The following is a 12520-nucleotide window of genomic DNA, read 5'->3' on the forward strand; positions in this document are numbered from 1 at the left end:
GCGAAGCAGTAGGGTCTCTAGTTTTCCTAGCGGCTGTATCGAGGCCAGACATCGCGTTCGCAGTAAATGCAGTGAGCAAGTATTTGAACGAGCACAATTCATTGCATTGGCTAGCGGTAAAGAGAATATTCGCATATCTAAAAGGCACAACTGATTACGGTATTGAATATCAAAGCGGCGGTAGCGAACCAAAATTGATAGGTTTCTCGGATGCTGACTACGCCGGGGATGTAGAAATGCGAAGGTCGACAACAGGATACGTTTTCTGTCTCCCGAACGGGGCCGTAACGTGGTAGTCACATCGTCAAAGACTGGTGACGCTAAGTACAACGGAAGCCGAGTACGTGGCTGCATCGGCAGCAGCTCGGGAAGTAGTCTGGATCAGAAAGCTGTTATCGGACATCGGATGTCCATGTAATGAAGAAACAACGCTTTACGTTGACAACCAAAGTGCAATTCAATTAGTCAGAAATCCAGTATTTCACAAAAGAACGAAGGATATAGACATACACTTCCATTTTATCCGCGAGAAAGTGAATGATAAAGAAATTGTAGTTAAATATGTTCCATCTGCAAATCAGAGAGCAGATATATTTACGAAGGCGCTGCCGCGAGACCGTTTCCAGGATCTATGCTATAAGCTAAATATGGCAACGAGAAATGAGAAACACTCGAACGGCGGTAGTATTAAGGCGAACTGAGTTCTGCATGTTTCTGTAGAAGAATGTATGGATGCACGATTAGGTAGAAACTGTGCGGGTATGTGGGTCAAGTGTGATCGGTAATTCTCGGCAATGCTCGTGCATTGATGTGAGTCATTCTAGATCGAATCGAAGCTCAAGTAAAGACTTAATAAAGTAACATTTTTCATTAAAAATAGAAATTATTATTTAATCCATTCTCTTAATCTTGCTCAAACAAACTTTAATACTAACAGAGGTGCTTAATTATAAAACATACCTACATTACTAAGGAAATTTAAAAAGAATAAAAAAATTAAATTGGTCTAGTATGTGTGCGTAAGTGTTTCGTTAAATTTGACTTCCGTGAACAGGAGTGGTTACCATGGTGACATGAAGAAGCTTTTTCTCCAGTATGGGTAAGAATGTGACGTTTTAGCTGTCCATTATGAGTACATGAATAGCTGCACTAGGAACATGAATACGGTTTTTCTCCAGTATGGGTGCGTAAGTGTACCGTTAAATCTGACTTCCGTGAGCAGGAGTAGTTACAATGGGCACATGAATATGGTTTTTCTCCAGTATGAGTGAAAAAGTGCATCTTTAAACGATATTTTTGTGAGCAGGAGTAGTTACAATGGGAACATGAATAAGGTTTTTCGCCAGTATGGGTGCGTAAGTGCACCGTTAAATCTGACTTCCGTGAGCAGGAGTGGTTACAATGGGGACACGAATATGGTTTTTCTCCAGTATGAGTGAATAAGTGCCTGTTTAAAAGAGATTTTTGTGAGCAGGAGTAGTTACAATGGGAACATGAATAAGGTTTTTCACCAGTATGGGTGCGTAAGTGTACCGTTAAATGTGATTTGTTTGAGAAAGAGTAGTTACAATGGGAACATGACAAAGGTTTTTCACCAGTATGGGTGCGTAAGTGAACTGTCAAATTTGATTTGCTTACAAAGGAGTAGTTACAATGGGGACATGAAAAAGGTTTTTCACCAGTATGGGTGCGTAAGTGAACTGTTAACGCTGACTTGTGTGAGAAGGAGTAGTTACAATGGTGACATGAATAAGCTTTTTCTCCAGTATGGGTAAGAATGTGACGTTTTAAATTTCCCATTTGAGTACATGAATAGCTGCAGTAGGAACATGAATACGGTTTTTCTCCAGTATGTGTGCGTAAGTGCAACGTTAAATCTGACTTTTGTGAGCACGAGTGGTTACAATGGGGACATGAATAAGGTTTTTCGCCAGTATGGGTGCGTAAGTGCACTGTTAAATCTGACTTGCGTGAACTGGAGTAGTTACAATGGAGACATGAAAGAGGTTTTACTTCGGCATGTGTCTTCGGGACCACTATCACATCTGGAAAAGATAACAGATAAAGCTCAATAAGTCGGTATCTATAATGAAACGATAAGATTATTAAAACTGATTCAGACGAAAAAAAATCCATTTTACCTGCACTCTCGGTAATACTTTCAAATTGCTCTGAGCATTCCTTTTTAACATCTGGCAGGTCTATGTCTATTTCCGTATAAGGAATTCTCCCACCGTCTTCTTCACGGGGTCCTGGTTTTTCCATGGGTACAGTCTCCACATTAATGGTACCTGAAACAGAACATCAACAAAATGTTAATATTTATTTATTTTCGGGAAATCGACAGTTTACATTTAATCAGTTTGTGCATAAGTATTAAATATTAAAATAAAACCAATTATGGATTTCCTATTTGTGACTTAACCTCTACTGAGACAGCATAATATGGAATAAGTAAATTAAATTTGTGAGAAAGGAATATGAATTAAAAAATTTATACAAAACAAAAGATTATATAATACGAAAAATTTACAAAACAATACATTTATAGCCATGGAGAGAGGATGTAGATATAAATCAAATCATAATACAGATATAAACAATAGAGACATAAACATTATTCACAAACCATCAGAGAAATATTCTTGTATGGACCTCTTGTATTTGGTTCGCAACTGAAAATATCATATGTCTAATATCAACTGTAAATTGAATAAGCTTAAACATGAAATACCGTGAAAAAGAAGGGACATTATAATTCAAATATTAAAAATGGAAAACAAAATAAATTCACGTTAATTTATTTTATATAGGTTCGTTCTTTACCGTTTGTTTAAAGATTTTTTAAAATTATTTATTGAGTATGTTTATACAATATTTGAATATAAACAAGATAATATTTTATTTTGTAACTTTAAATATTTTTACAATAAACATAACATTTCCATTTAAATTCTTTTTTTTTTTTTTTTTTTTTTTTTTTTATTGTACGACAGACAGGTAAGTCCAATTATGGTACAATTTTATTAAAACTAACAATACATGTACATATATTTTTTTAAACATGGTATAGTGATATTAAACACATCTATATCCGCTGGTAGGGCATTTAGTAATGTCATACCTCTTGTCATGCTATGTCGGGCAATGACATCTGTCCGACCCTGCGGTATACAGAATAGGTCGTGGCTACGATTTCGACAGTATTTATCAGGAACGAATAATCCACAGCATGACAGGAGATATGGGCAATCGATAAGGTTTTTTAGTAACTTTAATTCAAATACCATGAGTCCGGCATTACGCCTAGTCTCCAGGCTTTGGTAATTTGTCTCCTTTAGCAGTTCCACGTGATGCATGAATTTCGGATATATTCCGTATGATCGCATGTAAACATACCTTAGGAATTTTTTTTGAATTTGTTCAATCATATTTATGTATTTAAGTTGATAAGGTATCCAGACAGTACTGGCGTACTCCAGCTTGCTTCTGACCACTCCGTTGAACATGGAGGTCATTGCTTCTTTGTTATTGAATTGTTTGCAAGTTCTAATTACAAAACCAAGAGTTTTGGAGCAAGCCGAGGTAAGCTGGACTATGTGGTTTGAAAATGTCAGCTTGGGATCAAAGATCACCCCAAGGTCCTTGATGATGTTTACGCGTGTAAGTACTTCACCATTCATTCTATACTGGCAGAATACCGGATTTTGTGAACGACTATAAGTCATAACAACGCATTTTTTAATATTGAAGTTAAGTTTATTTTCTACCGACCATATCATGATTGAATCGAGGTCGGCCTGCAGTTTCGAATAATCATAATCTGATTCGATTTCCTTCATCAGTTTCATGTCATCTGCGAATAGTAGACATGAGCTGTGACGTATGCAATCCTGAATGTCATCAATCAGAATGAGGAATAACATGGGACCGAGATTCGATCCTTGAGGAATTCCTGACAGAGCTGCGAACTTATGGGAGTCGTATCCATTTATATTTACATACTGACTTCTATCTTTTAAATATGACGCAAAAAATGTCAGTAAGGGTTGATTAAAACCTATTTTATGCATCTTTTTTATTAGAATATCGTGATCTACTCGGTCAAATGCCTTTGCGAAGTCCGTGTAAATTACGTCCGTCTGATGCCTACAGTCTAGGCCTTGTGCTACCCGTCGAGAGAAAGAGAGTAAGTTGGTTACCGTTGATTTCTTCGGTAAGAAGCCATGTTGATTACCTCTTAAGAAAGGCGTGATTTGTGGACTGATTTTATCACAGATAATCATTTCAAAAATTTTTGGAATTGTTGACAGTACTGCAACTGGTCTATAATTTCTGACGTCAGTCTTTTCATCAGCTTTGTGAATGGGGCTGACCCTCGTTAGTTTCCAACACTGTGGAAATGTGGAAGACATGATGCAGAGATTAAATATGTACGCAAGGGGAACACAGATATTTGGAGAGATTTTTATAATTATTGAAGGAGGAATACCGTCCGGACCAGTAGCCTTATCAGGTCGGAGATTCCGGATACAAGTTTCTATTTCCTGGATGTTGGTCAATCCGAGTGAGATATCTCCAACGTTCCAGGGTGATGCTGTTGGGAAATTGGTTTCAAGTTTAGGGGTTACTTGACTATAGACGGAATGAAAATAGTCAGCAAACTTATTTACAATTGTGTTAGGGTTAGTAAAAGTTACGCCTTCCTCAATCAAGCATGTTGGTGAGGTTGGGTTAACTTTTTGTGACCTAATATAGTTCCAGAAAAACTTTATGTCGTCTTTGATCCCATTCTGAACATTTTCCATGTATTGTTTTTTAGCAAATTTTATTTCAGATTTTAGTTCGGATCTACTCGCTGAAAATATCAGATAATCGGATTGCTTTTTGTGCAATAGATATCTTTTTCTGAGTGATTCCTTTCTTTTCAGTTTATCTATAATGCTCTTATTGAACCATATCGGATATACATCGTTTGTGATGTTGGGTTTGTTATTTGGTATACATAATTCAAAAATACTAAACAGTACATTGTTTAAATATTTCACTGCTTCGTCTACAGATTTTATGGTGTACAAAAATGTCCAATCAAAATGCGAAAGAATATTATTGCACAGTTCTATGTTTGCTCGCTTATAATTAAATTGGTGGAAATTATAATTGTGGAGCGAAGGCGGGGGCCCACGGGGGGCGCGGCGATCGTTTTGGCGGGGTCTTCGTCTGCACCGAACCGCTCTTGATAGGCGCGCGGAAATGTCCAGCGTCGGGTGATGCTGGTCTTCATTCACCAGTGGTTCCTCGCTTCTCATCACGTCACACACATTTATATTACTAAGGATAAGATCGAGAATGTTATCGCTACTGTTCTTCACTTTATTGTACTGCGTCAGTCCATTCGAGTTTGTGAAATACGAAAAATCAGTTAAGACGTCTTCGGGTTTATTATTTAAGTTAAAATCACCCAAAATTATTATGTTCTTATTTAATAATATATTGGCTTTATTGTCTAAATGTTCATAGAAAATACGTCTATTTTCGCTGTCATCTGTGCAGTAGAAGTACACTACACATATAAACACAGTGAAGTTATCTTTACAGACTTTTACCCAGAGGTGTTCGCCATCTGTTTCTAGCTCCCTTACTCTTATTGAATTTAACGGTTTACGTACTGCGAGCAGTACCCCTCCCCCTCGTTGCCCCTCTCGGTCCCGGCGATGTACTGTGTACTGGCTGGTGGACAACAGTTCTGCGTCGAATACAGAGGTTTGCAACCATGTTTCAGTTAGAGCAATAACTTCAGAATTTTGTGAAATAACGTTGTTCGAAAATTCACCTATTTTCGTATTTAGACCACGCACATTTTGGTATTTCAACGCTAGTTTTGCCATTTTTAGGTAGGTAAAGATTTACCTGATTGTGGGCCACCTTCTTTATTTGATGGTGATAAGAATTTAAATTTAGACACAGCGATACCTGCCGGCCAGTTGGCGGCATCTAGGAATGTATCTTTCTTTTCTTCCGGGACACCTATTTTGAAGGAGGTGTAGTTCCCTTTTGCCTTCAATGAGACAATATCAAATTCGGAGTCCGTCAAATTCATTCATTCTTCAGACTTTCAGGCATTTCATCATACATCTTTAGTCCTTTGTACATTGGACAGTTCTGTGATTTTGATTTCTTCATATGTGGCAATCTCATTGTATTTACATTTTCTCTGGTTTCGTAATTATGAACATCTCTGTTAAAAACAATTTCAGCCTAAAAACATTTTGGCATTTGGTTGTGCATGACTTTATTCACAAAATTTAAATATTAAATAACAGCGTCTTTTTAAACAAACTTTTACAATTTTGAAAATGACACATAAATTCAAAACAGGAATTCTAGAGTTCATCGAAGCAGAGGTTCAGAGACACACAAGAGAATTTCGTATTTTTCATTATACTAGCTGAAGAACCCAGCGTCGGCTTCACCCAGTTTTTGTTTTATTTTGAACGGTAATTTTTATGTGTTTTTTTAATTTTATAAATCTTAATAAATAACATTTTGGTGACGTTCGCAACTACCATACTAGGTTTCTTGCCCGTATTATGGTAATCGTACATGATTTATGTAAGAATAGTAATCATAAAACAAAACGGAAAAGGAAATTGTTATGGTCAAAAAAATCTTATATTGGACATCAAGTGTGCAAAAATTCTTCAACAAGTGTCAAAATCCTTAAGGGGTGAGAAAAGGGGATAGCGATAGATTTTAGAAACATCTTGTAGACAGTCGCCTTCAACTTGTTTAGAAGATCAGCTGGGGAAAATGTCATCAATCTAGGAATAATAGATATCAAAAGCACAAACACTTCTTTATTCAAATAGATGTAAATATGAAAGATAGGTCCATAAATAAAAAACCTCTAATTCAATAAACCGAAACAATAATTTCATAATAAAAATAGAAGATTTATGAGTAACAAGTAGGTACGTAGTATAAACCATTATTTTAATGTAATTTTTATGCATCCAATAAGGAATTATACAATCTTCTTCAGGTAGGTACCATAGTATTGATTATTGTTTTGTTTGTTTTTTTCCTAGGTTTGTCAACCGTAATTCATATCGAAGCATGGTTGATATTATCATTAATTACAGACAAACACAACATTGAAGACATAATGGATAATATGCTTGACATAATCGATAATAAGAGAATGGACGATTATCTCGAGAGTATTTCCTCCTGGGGTAAAAATAATCTCGTCGAATTTAATGTTTCAAAGACCCAATCCTGTCTGATTACGTCTAAAAGGGATCCAAATGATAATCTAGTCTCCTTCAACGGAAGCAATCTTCCGAACAGGCCTTCCATTGATATGCTTGGTGTAACTATAAGTGACCAGCTCAGGTACGGGGGCTCCATCGAAGCCAGAGTAAAGTTGGCCTCTCAGAAGCTGGGCGTACTGTACAGGGCCCGCAGATACTTTAATAGTACACAACTGCTGACCCTGTACAAATCGCAAGTGCGCCCTACTGTCGAATTTGGCAGCCATCTCTGGTCCGGAGCCCCTAAATACCTGAAAAAAACCCTTGACTCTGTGCAAAAACGGGCGGTTCGTTTGATAGATTCCCCAATCTTAACAAACGGACTGCAATCTTTAGAGCACAGGCGTCAGGTAGGTATGCTGTCCTTGTTCTATCGGTTTTACAATGGAAGATGCTCTGAGGAACTAGCGTCATTGATCCCTTCGGCACCGGTGCGTAGTCGGGATACACGCCAAACGCGCGCCCAACATTTGTACACAGTTGACACTTGTCACATGAGAACGGGTCGCTTCTACGATTCGTTCTTAAGTTCAACAGCTCGGCTGTGGAACGAACTGCCGGCCTCTGTGTTTCCTCCCTCCTACAAGATGGGACTCTTCAAGACCCATGTTCACTCCTTCCTCTCCACAAAAAGACCCTCCACACAGCATCCCCAAAGATGACATAGGCCCTGAGGGAAAATATTTTCTTCAGGGCCTCCTGTGTGGAGTAAATATAAAAAAAAAAAAAAATTGACAGAATCTAACCTGAATACCATATTGAACTGGAAACGGAAAGTACAAAAAATTAACACACATACATATATAACTTTAAACGGTCGAGTTAAAACAGGACTCCGCTACGTTCTTGTGAGGAGAGAAGTTTTGGAGTACAGAAGGTACAATTATTTACTTTGATGATAAAATATGAGGCGGCAACATTTGATGAATTAAGAACTGTTTGCGGGCATAATCAGTTAAATGTTTTCTTGGTTCATCAGTTGCGTGTAAAGAAATATTTCGAAGGTAAAATCTATATTGCACTTGAAGTGAAATAACACAAAACTGCGCTATATAAAAGTTATGTTATTATTTAATTATTAAAATTATGGACGACAAGAGGGGAAGTAAAGAACAAGCAGCTGTTCTGATTATTTGCGTCGGAAACACTTCTGTGATATGCAATGCAACTTACTAGTTGGCTGAACACTCTCGGCATTCTGCAAACATTCCTTCTTCACATCCGGGAGGTGGATTTCAATATCCTTATAGGCCATTTCACCTGACCCTTCTTCCTGTGACCATGGTTCAGTTTTGATGGAAACACTCTTTAGGTTGGAATCCATGGCACTGCTGTGATAGCGTCCTGTCGTGTTATGATAATTATTTTCAGCTAAAAATAAGAAAGGAATGTAACGAAACCTCTCTCAAATACTCTAGTGCAAGGCTGTCCAACCCCAGGCCCGCGGGCCACATTGTGGCCCGTAAACGAATTATAAGCGGCCCGCGTGAACCATTTTCAAAATATCCGCCAATTTGAAAATTACTTGAATCGAAATTTTTTTCGTATCATTGCATCATCCACCAAGAGGCGTTGTGTGCTAAGGACATACAGTTGAATGATATAATGGAGCCGGTAGTACCTACGCTGCATAAATTACACACATTCAATAGATCTTCACAGACGTCAATTCAGAGTTTTATTTGAAGAAGAAATCAGCGAATTTGGAGAGTTACAACTGTATTGCGCTGTGCGATGGCTTTCAAGGGGCAACATGTTAAAACATTTCTTCATCTTGAGAGAGCAGGTGTTGGAATTTTTAAGAAAAAGGGGCATTGCCTTTGGAACGTGATTTACTCAAGAATAAGTACTGGTTTATTGATCTTGCATTTCTTGTTGACATCACCAATTATCTCAATATTTTAAATTCAAATTACAAGGCACTTCTGACTATATTTAGCCAACGAAAATATTGACCTTTATCCCATACAAGATTTGAAAGAGAAGCTCAATATTGCCACCATAAACTTTACTAAGTACGAAGCTAAGATTACAAGCTTATTACAGTCGTTTGAAAGCAGATTCCAGGACTTTGAAAGTACAAAACCAAATGAACATTTTTTTTAAATCCTTTCACAATCAGTTTGACTGAAATAATTAGTTATCCTGCCAATATCCAGTTGGAACTCACTGAACTGCAAAATCACTCTGTACCTTTTTGCAGAAAAAATATTTTCAAAGTCACAAACTTCTGCAAAAGAATTTTGAGATTTCTGGAAATTGGTGCCAAAGGAAGACTGGCGTTTCAATTTTTAAGTAGTTTTGGATCGACGTATGTTTGTGAACAGTTTTTTTCTAATCTTAATTTTGTAACAAATAAATACCGCACATCTCTAACTGAGCAACATACCTATGTCTGATTTGTTGCTACTGTCAACATCTGAACTGAGTCCTAACATAGGAGAATTATTAAAACAAAAACAATGTCAGAAATCACATTCATTGTTCCAATTACTTGGATTTAGATTTTTGTTACATAAAATGTTGTTTCGTTACTTGGCAGTAGATGCTATTATTTTATTATTTCAATAAACGACAATAAAATTTCAATATGTTTATTTGTTTGTTGCATAAAACAAGACATTAAAAACCTTAGGTAACAAAAATAGGAACCGTCAGTAGTCAGTGGCCCGCCAATGACTTTTAAATCGTCAATTTTGCACAACTGTTAAAAAGGTTAGGCAGCCTTGCTCTAGTGTTATATCGAGAATGCTGTTTAAATTGATCTAACAGGTGTCAAGCAATATATTCTTACAATTAACCAGCACCAATTTCAGAGTTTAAGTGTTACTTAGTTAGTATAAATAGAACCTCTTTACATACAGGGTAAAGCATGACGGACAAGACGTTGAACAAACGTCATCAAAAAAGTAAAAGCAGTTCAATTTCAATTATTGTGTAGTTCGTACAATATTACTTTAGAGCGACGGAACAATAATTACAAACGAGAAGGAAGCGAAGGAGACTCTGTGACACATTAGTCTGACTTGTCTGAATCCTGACGTTTCCGTTCGTAGAGATGATCGATATTCCTGTACCAGCTCCCGGCTACATTTATGTCACTGGAACCGTTGATATTTTTTTGTGGAACTGGTTCATTCTTGCACTATTTATCGAAAATTAAAAAGTCACTAGTCTCTTGAAACTTACCCACGGTTTCTTTTGTTTCTTTTAGAAGAACCGGTTACTAAATTAACTTTCCGCATAAGTATCTGGTAATCAGAGCCGCAGTAACATCTCATTTCAGATATCAACCATCTTCGTATTTAACTTCGAATTAATATGTACATTTAAATCGGAAATAATTATTCGATCCAATCTTTTTTGATTAGTAAAATTAGAACAGTAGGTAGACGAAATAAAGATATTCTCTAGAAATAGCAACTTTTTTCAAGAATTTTCTAAGCTTTTTAAACTGTGGAATTATAGATATGACTCCTTACTAAGTAGCACAATAATTAATTAATTATTATTAATAATAATTTAAATTAATAATTTTAAATCGGGTCGTGAAAAGTCGTGGTTTTGATCATTTTAATCGATTTAATGAGCAAAGTAGGAAGCCGTTATTTAGAAATTATCTATAAATACCAACTCTAATAATTTTATACAAATATATTAAATTGGAAAAAAGTCGTCGTTTCGATAATTTTGATCAATTTAATGAGCAAAGTAGGAAGTCCTTATTTAGACATTATCTAAAAATACCAAATCTAAAATATCTTGAGAATTTATTTAGCATTATTTCAATCGTGCGAAAGAACTTCGTAATTATATCAGCAAACTATGGAATTATACTGATAGTTTTGATATTATGGAATTCATTAAAATACTCTTAAAATAAAGTCCAACATATGAATAGCTTTATTGGATATGTCTACAACTATAAACTACTGACATATTAGGTTTGGTTTACTTATTCATAAAAGACCAAAGTTTTGATTTTTGTTATTATGTGTAATATACTTAAAATTTAGAATGTAAGACCGGTGAACAAATTAAATACGAACATTGAATATAAGACAATCGACATAGATGGCATCAGGGGTTCTATCCCTGAGCATAACCTCAGGGTAGCTCTTATAAAGGCATATCGATTATCTCTCAAGGGGTGGAGTCAGCTATCATTTTTTGCTACTATCATTTCGACCCGTGCAAGGGGTTCAGTGAAGACATGGGAGTTATATTTCCGGGTTATCTTATAGCAAAGGGCAACGTTACAACATACAAAGGATTATCATTTAGAACACATCTTATACTCAAGGGGCATGGAAAATATTACGGGTACAAAATATAATCCTAACTAAGTTCAATCTCTCAATCTAAATTTAAGTTACAAAATCGGAACTGAATTTATTAAAGCACATGGAAAGGGGATAAGATGGTCAAGCTTACATGGTTCTTAAGTCGGTGAGCGAAGTTTAGGCGGCCTTTGTCCACGTGCAACGTAAACGTTGAAACATGTGCGTGCGAGTTAGTTTCGCTGAGAAGTTCGGCCAGGAGTTTAAACTTTGTCGTCTTGTTAAAAGGCGAGGATTTTAGTGTAATTTTCAAGACGTAAGTTTGCATATTCCCTTGAATCCGGATTGCTTCTGGGGCGCGGGACTACAAACCGAAGCAGCGTGTTGACATGCTGAGATCTGGATTCCGGAAGAGGCCGGCGAGCGAGGGCTGATGGCGTGGGCGATTAGTTCCGTTTCCTACCGCGCGGAACGCTGATGGCGAGAATTTAGTGACCGGCAGGTGCTGCTACTTGCGGCGATCGAAAGACGAAGATCTAGCATGTAGCATATTCAACTATTATTATTATTTAATACGATATAAACTGCTATGTTACAAATGTTTCATCGCTTCTTTTACCAGCTCTTGAAACTTATAAATAGGGTGTTTCTGATTATTTTCAAAATTATCCCCTTGTAAAAAGCCCATAGTCTTACTTTTTAATCCTTTTGAGAACATTAATATTTGCAGTAGGATCATAAATAAGGTTTAAATCCCGTAAGTGCACTGTTAACGCTGACTTGTATGAGCAGGTTTAATTATAATAGGAACTCATGAATAAGGTTCTTTCCAAATGGAATTTACGAATTTCCCATTACAGAACCTGAATAGCTGCAGTAGGAACATTAAGGTTTATGTCCAGTATGGGTGAGTAAGTGCACTTTTAA

The 12520-nt window shown here is 36.6% G+C and overlaps 1 protein-coding gene across 1 annotated transcript; it reads right to left on the reverse strand.

Moving 5' to 3' along the window:
• Window positions 1-304: 304 nt before the first annotated feature.
• LOC149415088 (uncharacterized) lies at window positions 305-8637 on the reverse strand. The gene is made up of 4 exons (XM_089642992.1): window positions 8520-8637; window positions 2235-2291; window positions 1379-2045; window positions 305-389 (listed from the first exon to the last, which is right to left on the reverse strand). Exons 1-4 carry the CDS (start codon window positions 8635-8637, stop codon window positions 305-307), a joined length of 927 nt encoding a protein of 308 aa, XP_089499118.1.
• Between the last annotated feature and the right edge of the window lie 3883 nt (window positions 8638-12520).

The sequence above is a fragment of the Hesperophylax consimilis genome, chromosome 19 (genome assembly GCF_061612785.1).
Source record: "Hesperophylax consimilis isolate HC1 chromosome 19, BYU_Hcon_1.0, whole genome shotgun sequence".
Lineage (NCBI taxonomy): Eukaryota > Metazoa > Arthropoda > Insecta > Trichoptera > Limnephilidae > Hesperophylax > Hesperophylax consimilis.